General features: G+C 45.6%; 1 protein-coding gene across 2 annotated transcripts in view; it reads left to right on the plus strand.

Annotated features, from left to right (window-relative positions):
* The window catches only part of lrrc7 (leucine rich repeat containing 7), a 331,680-nt gene that overhangs the window by 70,660 nt on the left and 241,405 nt on the right, over positions 1-19,615 (plus strand). For both annotated transcript variants that reach the window (XM_041208419.1, XM_041208420.1), the window contains exon 5: positions 518-574. In XM_041208419.1, the coding sequence (XP_041064353.1) occupies positions 518-574 (57 nt within the window). The remainder of the gene's footprint in view (positions 1-517; positions 575-19,615) is intronic.

Raw genomic sequence — 19,615 nt, forward strand, 5'->3', positions numbered from 1 at the left:
ACCACTACATTCCTTTTTGCTCCCACCACATGAACAGCTTCCTGTCCCACAGTGCCATGGCCAGTCAGCTCATCCACCTTGCAGACCTCGCTTTCATCCACACAGTTTGCGAGCACCTCAAACCTGCTTGACAATTGCAAAGTCTGAGGCTCCTCCACTACTGTCTGCTCAGTCCCATTACCTGCCTCAGTGACAGTCACATTCTTCTGTCCCTCACTGCCGAACAAAACAGATGACCCTCTTATAAGAGGTGTGACTGTCTTCTGGAACAAGGTATTTCTCCCCCTCCCTTATGTTGCACAGTGTCTGCATTTCGGCTTCCAGATCAATACTCCTGATCCAGAATTCCTCAAGCTGCTTACACTTCCTGCAGACATGTTTGCCATGGACCGCCTTGGCATCCAAAAGCTCCCACATTCCACAGCTGCAACATAACACCTGTCCTGCCATTCTAACTTATGAGGATGTTCTAATATTTTTCAGAAGTACATTTTGAAAATGTTTTTGTGTTTTTTAGACTCACCAAGCTACGCATTCTGGAGCTAAGAGAAAATCATTTGAAAACACTACCAAAGTAAGTTAAACAAAGTTTACCAAGTGACCGTCTATGATGTTAGCTGGATCTGGAGTACTGAAATAATCAGATTTTATGCCATGAAAATGATCTCTGAAATCCATTGAATACTCTCAATTGAGAACTGCAAGCCTTAAGCTACTGAGAAAGTAACAACATGAATCAGGTACTGAAAAGTTTTGGATAGTGCTAGGAACAAGCAGCCAAACTCAAACATTTTTCCAAGTGTTCCTCTTCTTTCCTATCAGCTCATAAAGGTGCATAACGGGCTGCAATTCTACTAATCCTAGCTGCTGCTTTCTAGTATCTTACCCAAATGTCCATTCTTCCTGTCACAACCTAGTCAGTGGGTGTCAACAGACAGGTAAACACATGCATATGCGCACACACACACACACACACACACACACAGGCACATGCACACACGCATTCCCTCAATCATACAGTTAGTTACATATGCATTCACACATAAATACAAACTCAGGCTCAGACACATGCTCTCACACATGCACTCACACTCTTGCATATGCTCACAAAAGTATAAGTACATCCTTGATTTTTAGGGATATTGAAGGCCTGTTGTACCACCAAGTCAATCTCACTTACTATACCAATAAGTTGTGACTTCTTGATCTATATAATTCAGTAATTATATCTACTGAGCTATTAAAGCTTCAATTTTACTTTTTCAAACATTGGCATATGTCAATGTTTCTATGGTGTAACATGAAGCGTTTATGTCAAAGTGTCAACCTACTGAAGGAACTCTTGTAACTATCACTTGATTAAATATGAAGGATCATTCAAGTTGCACTCCAGGTGAAGAACTTTGCAAATTTGTGACTGCATAACACAAATTTTGCAGCATTTGTTTCAGTGGATACATTTTGTTTTGTGGTATCCTGACTTCAGTACCAAATTCCCAAAGTGAGCTCCTGACATACAAAGCACTGCGTTTGAATGTGAATTAATTAAATCAACCCAATAGTACTCAACTTCTTCATCCGGTTCAGCAACAATTTGATCTTTCTCTGTCATCATCATTGGGATGGAACAGAGGAAGAAGCTACTTAGAAGGAAATTGTCCGCATTAAGAAACTGAAAAGCTAGAAGTATAAGGCCTAAGATTAAATGTTAATCAATTTGTTAGTAACTTCTTGATAGTCTCAACACTTCTTACCCAAAATCAGTGGCAGGGGCACGTATATTGTGCATGTACACCTCACTTCTTAAGTACTACAAAGTCTCTTGCTTTGATTACCACATCTGTGACACTTCCTGATTAACTAAGTAGCAGACTATTAATATATGTTCTATCAGTATCACCATTTCCTCTGTCAATTCTCAGGACAAATTCTGGCATTTCAGGAATTAAGGTAATTACTGCATTTCAAAGTGTTCAATTTACATGACTCAGGTGTTGCATTTTGGCTCGGACAAACAGAGGTGTAAACTGCTCCTAATTGCAAAAACACAACTGAGAGACTTTGAACTAATGTCTTCAATATAACCTGTGCTGTTAATTACTGTAAATTAAGCACTGTAATTACAGCTTTTTATATTTATATCTTCAGAGGTCTTCTTAAAAGGTGACTTGTTAAAGTGTTCTTAGTATTGTGCTATTAATAACATTCCATGTCTTACATTATGAATTATGGATATGACTTATAATGTGTCAGAGTGGATTTACCTTGCAATGTTTGGTAGCCAGTCAAGCTTTCTAGACATGAATATATTGCTATCAGTGTACAATATTACATTGGCAGTAGTTGTACCACGAGGATAAGCTTGAACACATAAGGTCTGCTAAAATTCCCAGATGGCTGCAGAGGATGTAATACTCAGAGCCACCAATATAATACCCATTGCAATTACAGACCCAGGTACAATTACTTGGTAATGATTGAGGAAGTGGTTATGCAATTTTGCCACTCCTTCATGAAAAGCTCAGGCAACCCACATTAGCCATTCAGGTGGCTTGGTTCTGAGTTTTTATACTACTATCATGTTTGAACCAGCACAGGGGTACCCACGAGAGATACCAAAGCACATTCACACTGCAGCAGATGTTGTAATTTTCCAAAGCTATTTGATTTTTTACGAAGAGCATTGTTACCTGTGCACCTTGTCATCCTCCATCAGATATTCCTATTGCTCTTGCACTGAACACTCAGTAACTGAATTCACTCAGATAATCGGAACTAAGGCACATGGAAAATTAAATCAAAATCCATCATTGCTCAAGTCCAAATGTATTGCCTGGCTCCTAGCCCCAGCCCAAAAAACAGAATCAGAGGTAGAGGAGAAAGAAGAGTGAGCACTTTCTAAAAATAAGAAGTACTTCTGCGATGTCAGACAGTTTGATGGAAACATATTTGTCAAAGAAATCACAGATGCATTAATTTAGCGGAGCCAGTGATGCTGTCACATCTGCTACTGACCAACAACAGCAAAATGGGAGCAATAGAATCTACAGAACTGCTGCTTTTTCCGAGGTCCAGAGAATAATTGAATGCACATGCTGCCATTTGGTCCTTGGATGAAATGATATTTTTGAAATGAATCTGGAGGGTTTTTAAAAATCTCAGTGGTATGTGATCGGCAAAACAGAACCATTTTCACCAGCGCTTGCTCCTTTGAAAAGTTTAATTTTTAAGTAATCATCTGTGTCTTTCATATTTGATGCAGAACAGAGTAGAATAAAGGCAACATACTTCAGAGGCTGGGAATCTGAAATAAAACAGGTCATCAACCTGAAGCGTTAACTGTTTTTCTCTCCACAAATGCTGCCTGACCTGCTGAGTATTTAATAAAGAGTAGAAGGCTAGCTATAAAGGATTAAGGCTATTCAATGCAGCCATAGTTCATATTACCTATACACTAAACATGGTTAGAAGCTGGTGCACCAAGCTCCTGCTACAAACAAAACTATGATCAGACATGCTATTAAAACAGGGGTGAGGAACCTTTTTCTTATCAAGGGCCAGTCACACATAGACAAAATCCATTGCAGGCCACACACACATAAAAACCGACTTAATTTATTTTATTAGAGAATACAGAAACATTCAACTCACCCACTGCTTTAATACAATGGCTGAGTTTGCTTTGCTTTAATGAGCCTTGTTATGTCTGCTGGCACTGATGATGCTGCTACTCGCAATTGGCTTTCCAAATTCACATCTATTAATCTGGCATGCAGACGGCTCTCTGTGAGAGAAAGTTTTGTAAAAAAACTGCTCACAGCAATATGTAGTTCCAAACAGCGATGCAATTTTCAGCGTGTGTCTCCTAAAGTTTGGAAATTCATCAGCACCTAGAATTCCAGCAGAGACAGGTTCTTATATTTAGCCTGAAGTTCAATGTTGCTTTGTAGTTCTATATGTTGAACGTCTTCAGGTACATCAATTGCTTCAATATTGAGTGGTATGGCAAAAATGTTTAAATGTTTATCCCTGGCATACTCCACTGTTGTTGCAGGCCTTTGTTTCTGAAGGGTAGGAAAATGCACTATGTTGCCTTTTTCCAGTTGCATTTGCCACAACTTTAATTTGGCTTCAAATGATTTCACATTTGAAAGAAGGGAAGTAATAAACTGGTTAGATCCTTACAATTTAACATTGAACTCAGACAAATACTGCGTAATGTCGACCATGAAAGCCAAGTCGCACAGCCACTTGTTGCCACTCAGCTCGGCAACTGGTTTACCCTTCGTCTCCATGAAAAGTTTCACTTTGTCCCTCAGTTCATAAAACTGCATCAGCATACTCCCCCAGATAAGCCATCACACTTCACAATAGTAAATTAAATCGCCGTACTCTGAACGAAGATCTTTCAATAACTCCTTAAACTGGCGGCTGTTTAACCCTCTACTTTTAATAAGTTAATGCTCGGTACTACTGTTGACATTATGTTGCTCAGTTGCCTGGACTGCGTGCACAGATTCTCATGATGAATGATGCAGTGACATATAGTCAGCTTAATTGGATCAACATTGAGGAGATTCATTTCTTTCTTGATTAGAGCAACTAATCCCTTTTGAGATCCAACCATAGCTGCAGCACCATCAGTAGTAAGACCACTTAATGTTTCAGATGATACCTGAAGCCTGTGTACTGTTGAAGTAACCTTCTCAAACATATCTTCATCTTTGGTGGTGTCATGCATTGCTACTAAAGCAAACAAGTCCTCTTGAATCTCAAAATTTACTGTGATTCCATGCAGAAAAATCGCCAGTTGGCATGTATTTCTTCAGTTTGTTGTCACATCAATAGCCAGAGAGTAAAACTCAAAATCAGCTGCAGAACCTTTCGGAGAATTTTCAATGTCTTGAGCCATATCATTGATTCGATCTGCGAGATAAGCTCACGCTCTCCAATAATTTGATTTTCTCTGGAGCCAGTAAAGTTGTGGTCGCAATGATGCACTCCTTTACAAACTCTACTTCTGAATGAGGCCTAAGCTTTTTTGTGATAAGTTCACTTACCACATAACTGGCTTGTGTAACACTATCTATCACCTTTCTCGGCCTTGTAAAAATTGCATGCAGCGCACTCACATTCTTTTTAAGTGCTTTAATTTTGTCTGCTTGCACTTGTCCTTAAATTTCTTTATATTTGATATGCTTCATTCTGTAGTGTCTTTCTACGTTGACTTTTTCCATGACAGAAATTGTTTCTCCACAAATCAGGCACACAGGTTTGCCTTTCACCTCCGCAAAAAATAAAGTTTGTCTATTTTTCATTAAAGATGTGACATTCCGCATCCATCTTTCTTCTTTTGTTTGCAGTAGCCCTTTTTTATTTTTGCTTTTGCTCCATCAGTAGTTCCTAACATCCTGATTGTACTGTTCATGAGAAGCGTAGCCAGAAAATGAACTCAATCCATACGAGGCTGAGCTTCGTTATGTCTGGCGAGCAGGAGCTGGTTCTAAAATGGCACGATTGGTGTGTGCAGAGTGGAGAAAGTTCTCACCGACAAGGACATGTCGTTGTGTTACCTTCAACCCACTTAAAGGCTAGAGCTTAGGCTCCTTGGTTTTCAAGACTCGAAGTGGCTGAATATAACAGAAACACTGTATAAATTCAAATTAGATAACACTAAATCACCCAAAAAAGCCGAGAGTAGCACAGCTTCTGTATCTCAATCACAACACTCCTGAAATTCAGCTCAACATTTAGCTTGCTTTCCTCCCATTCTCTGACTCACTCTCTTTCTCTCCTTTCCCACTTTTTCTGTGTGTGTCTCTCTCTCTCTCCTTTCCCACTCTGTCTGTATGCCTATCTCTCTCCTTTCCCATTTTATCTCACCCCTAAACCAGCCCAGGCAGTGACTCAACAACCCAAGGCTCTGGCCAAGTCCCACTGCAAGGCTGCACCTAAGTCTGGAGCCTGGGCCTCTTCCTCAGTCTGCAGGGACTTATCCCCTGTCCTGGGACACCAATGGAGGGAGGGGGGGTGGTGGTGGCAGAGGAAGATACGCTGATGGTGCCGTGCGTCTTGCTGCCTTTCTGCCCCGCCCCAGGTTACTCACACTTCACTACCCGATTGGCAGCCGGCAGCTTCCTGTCCCTGTCCTGCACTCTGCTCCTGGATCTCAGGCCTCACATTCTCCTCACAGCCTGGGCCTCAGATGACTGCAGCTGAGGCTCGGGCATCAGAACAAGATGGCAGCTGGCCTAGAGTGCAGCACATGGGGGGCGCTGGGAGGGTGGAAGCCGGGCGGGGGGGGTGGGGGGGGATGGATTTTGAAATCTCACTGCAGGCCAGATGAATAAGTGCAATGTGCCAGATCCAGTCCCTGGACCGGAGGTTTCCCACCCCTGTATTAAAATCTTGAAGCAATGTTCATAGTGCATTATCAGTGGATCAATCAGGTGTGGACTTACAGTGCAAAATCATTCCATGTTTCTACAATAATTGTTATCCACCTCATGCTCCATAACTTTGCCCTGAAAAGAGGATTAAGGATGCATCTCAATGACCTGTGTGGCAACGCTATGACACAGTAAGAGGGTGAATGCCCCAAAAAAGAAGTGTGCACCCAACACTAACACCTCCTAGTGACAGTCACAGCCATGCTATTCCTCAAAAGGTTCAATGCATATTTAAGAAGTACTCCACTTTTCATATTTAATTCATCAAATACTATCTATTGACATTTTGTGCTGTTAATGTAAATAATAAGATAACTATTCAACACAGTATTCAAGTCAATTATTTCCCATCTTAGATATTGTGTGAATGTTGGTAGTTAAACTCCACATGCATTTCCCCATAATTGGGAATAGTGCATTGCACAGTGGATTGAAAAGGGCATAAAATAACTTTCAAAAGAGGAGGAAAATAAACAGAAACAATAACAATCTGAGCTTTGCTTTCATATATGTAAAAAATTTAGAATATGAGACTTTTATCCAGATTGTTTCACATGCTCAAGTCAACAAGAAATTGTCATTTCTGTTTAAATTCAGAAATTGAACTGCTTGAAGGCAATTCATTTCTCTTGTAGCTTAATGGATAAATCTACAGGCCAATATCGTACTGAGTCATGCAGACCAGGAAGTGGTTAGTTGATCTCAATCTGGTTGGAATGGCCAAAGTAATCCCAGTTGAAGGAGAAGAACTATCAATCAGAGTTCTCACTATTGACTGCTATCCAATAGCCTCTATCAACATTCCCTGTCTAGGGTCACATATGAAGAAATTACTACTTTAACAATATGCCTGAATGATAGCTGCACTATCCTTAGGAATAAGAAGGAAAGTAAAGTAAATATATTTTACATTACGGATAATTGAATTGTGGAATAAGTGACCAAGAAAAGGTCATTTGAGGAAATAACAAAGCTGATATTCTAGGGAAAAAAAAATACAAAATATGGTGAGGTCAAATTGAAGGCGTTGAGACCGGTGAAAATGAGCAGACCTATCCTGTTCCTGAAAATCTTTACTTCCTTATGTTTTAACTGTTGAACCTTTACACCTAACTGCATTGATAATGATCTTGTTGCCTTGCTGCCGATGATTCCTCCCCTTACAATGTGTAACCTAGGTTACCGTACATCAGGTAAATTGAGGGCAGGATGAGAGGACCCTCCACATCCATGATATATTGTTTGTCTTTGTGTACTATAGAAACAGTGTCCATAGCAACAAATTGAGTTGCAATACCTGTATTTGATGCTTGGTGAATATTTGGGTGAAATTGTTTCTAATTTTATCTTATCTGTAACATTCAACAATGGCTCATAAACTAGACTTCAGTGTGGTTCCTTTTGAATGAAGTAGAATTTTCCAACAAGCAACATATTCTTATCCAAAATGTTTCTGTCAAGGAATGATCTTTCTTTCAAAGCTTGTTAGATGAAGGAATAGAGAGCTATACAGTATATTCAAATTTGGTGATGATGCTAAGTTAGGTGATGCACTAAGTAATGCAGATGTGAACAGAAAATTGCAAGGGGTATTGATAGATTAAGTGAGTGGGCAAAACTGTGACAGATGAAGTTCAATACAGGGATGTGTGAGGTCTTCCACTTTGGACCTAATAAAAGTAGATCAGAGTCTAAATGGTGAGAAGCTAGGCACTATGGAGGAGCAGAGAGGGTTCAATGTAGAGAAATCATGAAAAGCCAGTAGAAAGATACAAAAATAATTTAAAAGGCTAATGAAATGTTAACCTTTATCTCAAGAGGCTGGAGTGCAAAGATGCAGAAGTTATGCCACAGTTAAATAAAGCTGTGGTTAAACTGGACCTGGAGTACTGTGCTCTATGCTGGGCATTGCACCTCAGGAAGGATATATTGGCCTTAGAGAGGATGTAGTTGTTGGGATTTGGTATTTATACTAAACCCCCAAGAGTAAGAAAATCCTTGTCAAGAAATAACCTCATTGGTAAAAAGGACAATCGTTAATTTAGAATGCAAATTTACAAGCCTTATTGAACAACAAAGATTAATACTTAACATTCCACTAGTTGAAGCATGGCACACTACACAAGTTCAACAAGTCATAAAGTCATAGAGGTCTAGAGCACAGAAAAGGCCCTTCAGCCCATCGATTCTGTGCCGGTCAAACAAGTACCTAACTATTCTAATCCCATTTTCCAGCACTAGGCCTACAGCCTTGGATGCCATGTCATCGCAAGTGCACATCCAAATACCTCTTAAATGTTATGAGGGTTTCTGCCTCCATCACCCTTTCAGGCATTGTGTTCCAGATTCCCACCACCCTCTGGGGCAAAAAATTCTCCCTCATATCCCCTCTAAACCTCCTGCCCCTTATCTTAAATCTATGCCCCCTAGTTATTGATCCCTCCACCAAGGGGAAAAGTTCCTTCCTGTCTACCCTATCTATGCCCCTCATAATTTTATACACCTCAATCATGTCCCCCCTCAATCTCCTCTGCTCCAGGGAAAATAACCCCAGTCTATCCAATCTCTCCTCATAACTAAAACTCTCCAGCCCAGGCAACACCCTAACAAAGACTATTCTCTTTCTGTAAAGGTAATTACCTTTAGCTCCAATTCTGGATTCTTACAGCAATCCCCAAACGGTGACAATTATTTTAGTCACTTCTGGGTTCTTATGGCAACACCCAACCCATAACAATTACTTGTCAACTGGCAATATCCTGAGCAAATGCTAATTTCCTAGCAAGTGCTGTACCACTAATTCTCTCTCCTGACAAATGCACCCCCCAGCAAGTGTTCTGTGACAAATGCTATCCTTTGGCAAGTGCAAAATGCTCTGTGATGCACTCCTGGTGGAATTTTCCAGCCCTTTTGACATCGGGCATCATGATGGACGGAAGGGGGCGATATGGCAAGAAAGCCAAAATTCGGTTTCACACTGTCATGAAACCAGTTTGTGATTGTCGGCTTCACCTGACAATGGCAGGCCACATTTCCTGTTGCCTCATGTCGGGAACCTAATTTCAATATTTTAGCATCTCATTATAAGCCCTAATCACCGGAATCATTTCACGACATCAAATTTACTGCCCATGTTGGCGTGACTTCAGAACACCATGCTTCACAATTGCCTTTAAAAGTGTGCATCTGGCAGAGCTGACCTTCGAGGGGAACTTGGAGGTGAGTGCACACAACCTTGTGCACCGCTTGTAAGGATTGCCCATAGGACATGAAGGAAGAGGCGCCGCACAGTCGTTGGGGAGGTGTGGGGGGGGAGGGGGGCAGACAGAAGCAGCCATGCATTGGAAAATCTTGTCAAAAGTGAGCATTCTTCCGCAGCTGAGACTGTTCTGCTGCAGCTCCATTGACATGCTTGGAGTCAGGCCTCTGAAGCTTTTCTTCCCACTCAAGCAACATAAAAGCATGAAAGTGCCACCAAATAGTCCAGGGGCAGAACTTTTACCCTGTTGGACGGGCACAGTGGACAGGCCCAGGAGCAGCCAAGCAACGGACCGCCACCCGTGATCAGGCCCCAACCGCGATTTCACGCTGGCTGACATTACTAATAGCCAGCCAGTGTCAAATGCGCGCTGATAATCTCAGTGCTGCCAGAGTGGGAGCGAGAGGGGCGCAAGCGCTGAAGTTTGTGCATGCGCTCAGTGAAAGCTCCCAAAATTTCTAACATTAAAAATAAAGAATTCAAAAATAAGGAAAACGGCCCCTCATGTGACTCTGTCACATGAGCAGGGACATGTTAAAAATGAGTTTACAATTTCTTCTCTAATCACTGTTCGAAACCTCATCCCGCCTGTGGATGAGGTTTTGTTAAAAATGCAAAGGCTGCCTGGCCTATTTGCCTGCCCGCCAACCAAAATGTTGGACAGGCAGCAAAAAATTCGATTTAATCAATTGATTAAGGGCGTTAATAGGCCTCTTAATTGTTGGCGGGCAAACTGCTGTCTCTCTCGCGCACTGGCCGAGTGAAATATCGCGCACTATTTTACTCCTGTTCAGGTCGGGCACGTGCCCACTCGTCAAGGGAAAAATTCTGCCCAGAACTTTTCACCCCTTGGGTGCAGACTGCAAACTAATGTGCATTTTAGGGGGCAGCAGAGCAATTGGCCGACTGAGCAAGTTGTAGAATCCCTTTGTGTGAGGTGGCCATGGTGCAATCACTGGTGGAGGCGCTCACAGCCCCTTTCAATGTCTTTATTAAGGTTTGGGCCAGTATCCATTATGGTTCAAGCTAACAATGAAGCTTTGCATTGCAGGTTAGGAGGTTGCCCGTGCCTGAGCTGAGAGCACAGCATGCAGTCCAATAGCCGCTGCTACCGCCAATCAGTTAAGTGGAGTGGGGCGGAGGTGGGTGAGGCTTTGGACAGCCATAATGCGCATTACACACTGCACTCTCCTGCATGCATGAAGGGGCCTTCAGACTTAAGCAAGAGAGGTTCTTAGGTCACCTATGCTAACCCACACGTCTCTCTCTTTGATCCTGCAGGAGGAGAACATCAGGATCATGGAGCCTGGTGATTTAGCAGTGTGCCTTATGGCTTACAGGGAGCAGAGAAGAATAAGAAGGGTGTGGCGGAGGCGCACGTCTCAGCAAAGGGAGGAGCACCTCCCTCAAGATGAAGTGGCAGCAGGCCCTGACGTATACACAGCTGAACATCCACAGAGAGCCATCGCTTTTAGGCATCTCACTAGACCCAGGACCAAAAGATGGCACTTGTCATTCCTGCAGATGACTGAGAACCAGTGTCGCTGAAGACTGCACAAGTCTAGGGAATTAGTAGGTCACGTGTATCACCTGCTGCAGGATTTGGTGCCATGGGAGTATGGAGGGCATCCATTGCCATCAGCCGTGAAAGTAACAGTGGCGCTCAATTTTTACACCAGCGGTTTGTTCCAGGGCTCCACAGGTGACCTGTGTGGGATCTCGCAAGCCTCCATGCACAAGTGTATTCAGGAGGTCACAGTTGCCATCTTCACAAAGGCACAGAACTTACGCATTTTGCCTGGGATCAGGAAATCAGGAAGCAAGAGTACTGGGATTTGTGCAGATCTCAGGTTTTCCAGAAGTGCAGGGTGCCATTTACTGCACTCACGTGGCACTTAGATCACTATGGCAACAAGCAGTCAACTACGTCGACCGCAAGGGCTTCCATTCGCTGAATGTTCACCTGGTGTGCGATCACCACAAACGCATCCTGCAGATCTGTGCACGATTCCCAGGGAGCATCCACGACTCCCACATCCTTAGCAAGTCTCAGATCCCTGACATCTTCCAGCATCCAGAGAGACTGCAGGGTTGGTTCCTCAGGGACAAGGGCTACCCACAGAGGACGTGACTGATTACCCCCATGTGGCAGCCTCAGACTGCAGCAGAGCAATAGTATAAGAGGCTCATGCCGCGACCCGGACTTTGGTGGAGCAAATAATAGGCTTTTTGAAAATGAGGTTCTGGTGCTTCAACAGGTCCAATGGAGCACTGCAATACAGACCACCGAGCGTGTCAGGCATCATCGTCGCTTGCTGCGCACTCCATGCCTGGCATTGCAACGGAGGGAGGACCTGGCTGAGGAGGAGATCGAAGAGCCGCATGTCACCTCTGAAGAGGAGGACTTTGAAGGAGATGAGGGTGATGAGGTCCTCGAAGGCAATGATCCGATGATGAGGCCATTGTGCTGGCCAGATGAGGCAGGCGTCCCTGGGAGCTGCAAGATTCGTGAAGGATGATGACGAGATGCAGAAGGCACAATTTTGACAGCCTCACCTTGCATCTGTGAATGTTTGATTCCTGTGTAGCTAATGGCGCCTCAGTGCTCAGGCTCACATCATGGAGACACAGCAGAGGCCCTAATAGTTGCTAGATTCCAGGAGGATGATGACGAAAAGCAGTGAGGACACTCCATAGATCTTCACGTTGCCTCTGTGAATGTCTGTTTCCTGTCTGGCTGAGGGCAGCTCGCTTGCGCTCTGTGATCAGGGTTGTGAAACTTTAAATGCACCTGATTCTTTGTCAACCTTCAGCACCCGATCCCTTTTGGACACCGCTCACAGATACTGAAGGGAAGGGGCTGCCAGCCCCACCTCAAAGGTGCTGAGAGCACGCAGAGAGAATGACGGAACTCTGTGACACCTGCCCACAACATTCTAGCAGCAATGACAAGCACCATGGAGGTGCAGGCATCACTAATGTGTGAAGCCGGACCATTACTTTGGTCTGAAAGTTACACGCTGCAAAGGAAAGAGACCCTGGACTGAGACGTCTGCCTTTATCTTATGCAGGAACTGAGGGTTCACATCTGAGTGACACAAACACTCATCATAACAAAGGAGGCATGGGCAAGGAAGCATTCTTGGGAGTTTATTGACAATTGCAAATATTATGTACAAGTGATTAACATCCGTGCCCAGGCTGTGCAGCTACATCTTCTTAACCTTCCTAACCCTGACGCTATGTCTTGGTGCTCCCCCAACATCCACAGCAGAGGTGGAGGCAGCCTGCTGACTGCTACACCCTGTCTGTGATGACCTTGGTGGGCATCTCTGGAGGGCTGAGACCTGGAGGGCCCTGACTGGCTTTCAAAGTCCGGCTGTGGGCCAGCTGCACCCTGCATAGCCTGTTGAGCTGGAGCTGTGTGGGGGTTTGGAGGAAGATGGGATTTGGAACGTCCGGGCATTCCCGGAGCCACCTGGGTAGATGGCCCTGAGGGTCCTCCTCCCTATGGGTGCCCAACAGCTCCAGACTGACTACTTGAGGAGAAGGGAAGCTGGAGTGAGATCAAGCTGCCCTGCAACCCTCTCACATGGACACTTTTGGAGGCCAACTATGGCATCAGTGAGTTCAGCCTGTGCAGCCCTGCAAGAACAATGTCCTGGACCAAGGTCTCTATGGCGGCTATCCTACCAGTGTTGACCCCAGTGCATTGGCATGCCGGTGCTATCACCTCAGACTGAAGGCAGATGGACTCCTCCACTATGCCTTGCAGTCTGAGGAGTGCAGCGGACGTCCCTTCCTCATATTCCCAGGCTTGCCTTCGCAGCTTCAGCAACTGAGAAATGAGTCCAAAGGCACCTCATCTCACTTGGACTCAGCAGATTTCAGCCTTCAGCAGTCCTCTGAATGCTGGAAGCCTGGGAAGTTCCTGCCGCCACCTGCTGTGGATCAGATAATGTGATGTACTCATTAGATTGTGACATCGAGGCTACTCTAGAACTAAGCACCACTGAGGTGTGTGTCTCTGCACTGGAGGAGAGCATGGGTGAGCGCTGTGATGGGTCTTCAAGGGTGTCATCAGATTTGTTTTCCAAGGTGTCTTCGGAGCTTGAGCTGAGGACATGGCTCGTGGACCCCCTTCGGCTGCTTCCCAAATGTGCCTGCAAAAGCAAGAAGGGATAAATAGTGCATGGCAGGGGACTGCGGAACAAGGGAACTCATTAACAGCATGGTTGTCTGATAGATGTTGCACTGCTGGATCCTCACTTGGTTCATCACCACCAACCTCACCATCAGCCTTGGGATGGTCCAGATTATTGCCGATCAGCTGGATGATTCTATTTTCGAAGTCTGTGAGGACCTTGATGTCAGGCATTCCTCCACCAGTCTGTGACCTCATCTTTTTGTTGTGTGTTAGCTTGTCCTGCATGAATACAGATAGAGAAAGTGTAAGCAGGATAACTGCCAGGCCAGATGAGAAGGATGCCTGGCACGTGTGGGTGATGAGTGGTGACAAGAGGACATAACCCTAATGTTATAAGAACTGGACAGAATAGAGGTAACATTAAAAACCAATTCTTCACACAAAGGGAAGTGAAAACTTTGAACTCTATCCCTCAAAAAGCTGTTGAGGTTGGAGCAATTAAAAATTTCATGATTAAAATTGATAGATTTTTGTTAGGTAAGGGTATTAAGTTTTACAGAACCAAGGTTGGTAAATGGAATTGAGATGCAGATCAATGATGATCTGTATAAACGGGGCTTTTCAAGTTGACAGGCAGTAAATATGGAGTGCCACAAGGATCAGTGCTGGGGCCCCAGCTATTTACAATCTATGTTAATAACTTGACAGAAGACACAGAGAGTAATGTATCTAAGTTTGCTGATGATACCAAGCTAGGTGGGAAAGTATGCTGCAGGGAGGACACAGAGAGGCTGCAAAGAGGTATAGACAGGTTAGGTGAGTAGGAAACAAAATGGTAGATGGAGTATAATGTAAAGTTCTTCACTTCAGTCAGAAGAATAAAAAAGCAGAATATGTTTTAAAAGGTGAGAAATTTGTAAGTGTTGATGTTCACACAGACTTTGGTGTGCTTGTACAAGTAAGGCAGGAAGTTAGCATGCAGATGCAGCAAGCATCAAGGAAGGCAAATGGCATGTTGGCCATTATTGCAAGGGAAATGGAGTACAAGAATACACAGAGACTAATATATCTAAGTCTGGAGTACAAGAATAAAGAGGTCTTGCTACAGTTGGACAGGTTTTTGGTGAGACCGATCTGGAGTACAGTGTGCAGTTTTGGTCCTCACATTTAAGAAATGATGTACTTGCATTGGAGGCGTTACAGCAAAGGTTCACTAATTTTTTAAATTCATACATGGGATGTGGGCTTCACTGGCTGGGCCAGCATTTATTGTCCATCCCTAGTTGCCCTTGAGAAGGTGGTGGTGAGCTGCCTTCTTGAACCACTGCAGCCCATGTGGTGTAGGCACACCCACAGTGCTGTTAGGAAGGGAGTTCCAGGATTTTGACCCAGTGACAATGTAGGAACAGTGATATATTTCCAAGTTAGAATGGTGAGTGACTTGGAGGGGAACTTGCTGGTGGTGGTGTTCCCCTCTATCTGCCCTTGGCCTTCTAGATGGTATTAGCCATGGGTTTGGAAGGTGCTGTCTGAGGAGCCTTGGCGAATTCCTGTAGTGCGTCTTGTAGATGGTACACACTGCTGTGTCAGTGGAGGGAGTGAATGTTTGTGGATGTGGTGCCAACCAAGCAGACTGCTTTGCCCTGGACAGTGTCAAGCTTCTTGAGTGTTGTGGGAGCTGCACTCATCTAGTGGAGTATTCCATCACGCTCCTGACTTGTGCCTTGTAGATGGTGGACAGGCTTTGGGGAGTCAGGAGGTGAGTTACTCGTTGCACAATTCCTAGCCTCTGACCTGCTCTTGTAGCCACAGTACTTGTATGGCTAGGTTCAGTTCAGTTTCTGGTCAATGATAACCCCCAGGATGTTCCTCTTTGGGGATTCAGTGACGGTAATACCATTGAACGCCAAGGGGAGATGGTTAGATTCTCTCTTGCTTGAGATGGTCATTGCATGACACTTATTTGGCGTGAATGTTACTTGTCACTTGTCAGCCCAAGTCTGGATACTGTCCAGGTCTTGCTGCATTTGAACATGGACTGCTTCAATATCTAAGGAATCGTGAACGCGCTGAACATTGTGCAATCATCAGTGAACATACCCACTTCCGACCTTTTGATGGAAGGTAGGTAATTGATGAAGCAGCTGAAGATGGTTGGGCCGAGGACACTACCTTGAGGGACTCCTGCAGTGATGCCCTGAAGCTGAGATGACCGACCTCCAACAGCCATAGCCTTCTTCCTTTGTGCTAGGTATGACTCCAACCAGTGGAGAGTTTTCCCCCTGATTTCCATTGACACCAGTTTTGCTAGGGATCCTTGATGCCACACTCAGTCAAATGCAGCCTAGATGTCAAGGACAGTCAATCTTGCCTCACATTGGGCATTCAGCTCTTTTCTCCAAGACTGTAATGAACCAAGGCTGTAATGAGGTCAGGAGCTGAGTGACCCTGGCAGAACCCAAACTGAGCATCAGTGAGCAGGTTTTGCTAAGCAAGTGCTGCTTGATAACACGGTTGATGACCCCTTCCGTTACCTTACTGATGATCGAGAGTAGGCTGGGTCCTGTTTTTTGTGTACAGGACACACTTGAGCAATTTTCCACATAGCTGGGTTGATGCCAGTGTTATAGTTGTACAGGAACAGCTTGGCCAGGGGCGCGGCAAGTTCTGAAACACAAGTCTTCAGCACTATTGTCAGAGTATTGTCAGGGCCCATAGCCTTTGCAGTATCCAGTGCCTTTAGCCATTTCTTGATATCACATGGAGTGAATCAAATTGGCTGAAGACCTCTGGAGGAGGCCGAGATAGATCATCCAGTTGGCACTTCTGGCTGAAGATTGTTGCAAATTCTTCAGCTTTATCTTTTGCACTGACGTGCTGGGCTCCCCCATCATTGAGGATGGAGATATTTGTAGAGCCTCCTCCTCCAGTAAGTTATTTAATTGTCCATCACCATTCATGACCGGATGTGGCAGGACTGTAGAGCTTAGCTTGTTGGTTGTGGGATCGCTTAGCTCTGTCTATCACGTGCTGCCTATGTTGTTTGGCACGCAAGTAGTCCTGTGTTGTAGCTTCACCAGGTTGACACCTCATTTTTAGGTATGCCTGGTGCTGCTCCTGGCATGCCCTCCTGCACTCTTCATTGAACCAGGGTGGGTTCCCTGGCTTGATGGTAGAGTGGGGAATATGCCAGGCTATAAGGTTGCAGATTGTGTTCGAGTGCAATTCTGCTGCTACTGATGGCCCACAGTGCCTCATGGATGCCCAGTCTTGAGTTGCTAGATCTGTTCAAAATCTATCTGATTTGCCACGGGAGTAGTACCTGAGATGAGGGGGTTGTCCTATGATGAGAGGCTGAGTAAATTGGGCTTATATTGTCTGGAGTTTAGAAGAATGAGAGACAATCCCATTGAAACCTATAAAATTCAGAAGGGGCTTGATAGAGCGAGCGCTGAGAGATTGTTTCCACTGGTCAGGGAATCTAAAACACAGGGGCGCAGTCTCGGATAAGCATCCATTCATTTAGGACTGAGAGGTGGAGACATTATTTCACTCAAAGAATTGTAATCTTCAGAATTCTCTACCCCAGAGGGTTCTGGATGATCCATCGTTGAATACATTTAAGACTGGGATAGACGTATTTTTGGTCTCTCAGGGAATTAAGAGATATGGGGAGCGGGCAGGAAAATGGGGTGGAATTTTATGGCCCCAACAAAGTAAATGGACTTTTGAACAGCTGCCTCATTTTAAGGCACTGCCCCCATCAAAATGGCCATAAAATTCCACCCATGGAGTTGTAGCCCAAGATCAGCCATGATTATATTGAATGGCGGAGCAGGCTCAATGGGTCGTGTGGTCTGCTCCTGGGGCAGGATTGTCCCTTTGTTGGCTGGGCGCGGTGGGGGGTCCTGGGAGCAGCTGTGAAATGGACTGCCTGCCACCTATGATCAGGCCCTGACCGTGATTTCACGCTGACGGGCATGAAATTGAGGCCCACCCAGTGTGAAACGCCGCTCTTCACTGGCTGGCAAGTGGCATGTGGGGGCCTGTCGGCTGCTAGGTCCAATGGCAACCCAGCATCTGGCTTAAAAGAGGCCCAGGCAACACCTGGAAGGCCACAGAGGACGTTCCCTGAACCGGCACTGTGGACCCAAGAGCAGCTGGACACAGCAGGCAGGAGGGCAGGTCGGGTGGGCACTCGGCCCCCAGCTTCTCTGATGAATGCCTTGCCATTCTCCTGGAGGAGGTGGCTACCAGAATGGACACCCTTATCCAAAGGGATGGGAGGAGGAGGCCACCGCACCTCACCAAATAGGCATTGGAGGAGGTGGCAGCGCTGGTCAGCAGCTGTGACATGGTGCACTTCTCCCGGGTGCAGTGCCGGAAGCACTTCAATGACCTGCTGCACTCAGGTAGGGTGAGTACCATGTTGGCATGGGTCAATGTGCAGATGTGTTAAGGTCTGGCCTTCCCCTCATGGACCTCGGGGTACTAGAGTCTGAGTGCCAACTGTCAGTCATGCAGGAGCTGGCCAAGGGGTTGAGCCCTGGCTGCTTGGACTGAGTACCTTGCGGCTTGAAGGCCATGACTCATATGTGCCCTGCCAGGTGCTCCTCAGCTGTGGTTGGCCAGGCTGCAATGGCGCTGTATGTACAGAGTGGACTAATCAATGCTCCTCTGTTGTTCCAGGAGAAAACGGCCTACAACAATATAGAAATGTCGTAGACTGGCTAGCCCACTAATTCTCTCGAGGTATGAGCAAGACGCCCTTGAGCTTGAGAGCCGACAAGCCCCACATGCAGCTGGGCGTGGAGAGGCAGGGGTGCCAGACGAAGGTAAGAGTGCAGTGCGCAGAGGTGAGAAGTTTGGCTTGTGTAACCATTCTGGGTGTAAACTCTTCATTGATGTGAGCCTTGAACCTGGAGTTCTCATTGATCATTGGAAGACGAGGGCATCGTGGTGCAGGTCTCCACTGTCTCACCAGGGTGCCTGGCATGAACAGTGACAGTGTGATGACTTAAACTAGTGACATGTCCTTCTTCTCCCTTTTAGGTTCACCAGCAGGTGTTCGATCTCCGGACCTTGAAGGGCCACCCCCGACACCGGAGGACCACCGGGCATCATTTGCACCTACTCTCTGAAGCAGGCACCAGCACAGACACCTGCACCTTGATGGTCATTAGAGCAGCGACTAGTATCTCGGTGCACATTGGTGAGAGCCCTTCACAAATGCTTGAGGTGCAGGCAGAGGCTGAGAGTGCCAGGGTGCCAACAGTTGGAGGACTGCTGGGGACCAGGACAATGCTCAGTTGAAGGCTGATGATGAGCTTCTGGAGTTGTCCATTAGACGGCAGATGCTGGATGTCCAGCGAGATGTGTGGGAGGGCCTGGCGGAGATCCATGAGGGTATGCGTTTCTTGGTCCCCGTGATGGAAGAGTCCATGCGGAGTGTGAGCACTGCATTGACCATCATGGTCTAACGCACTGCCTCCTCCAATGAGAGAGTGATGACTGTCATAGAGAGGCAGCTCCAGGGACAGAATCAGGGGTTCCTGGGGTTGTGCTCGGACCTGCAAGCCCTCACACAGGCAATGACCTCAGGTGGTCAGTGTTATTGTGGGAGATGGATGGGGAACCCAGTATGCCAGCTGGGTGCCTGTCCATCAATTGTGTGCAGGGAGGCTCACAGCAACCTCACGTTGGTGCATGAGCTGCCTGTCATCTCTGTGGACTCCTCTCAGGGCGCTCTGGATGATGGCA

Source organism: Carcharodon carcharias, chromosome 16, assembly GCF_017639515.1.
Source record: "Carcharodon carcharias isolate sCarCar2 chromosome 16, sCarCar2.pri, whole genome shotgun sequence".
NCBI lineage: Eukaryota > Metazoa > Chordata > Chondrichthyes > Lamniformes > Lamnidae > Carcharodon > Carcharodon carcharias.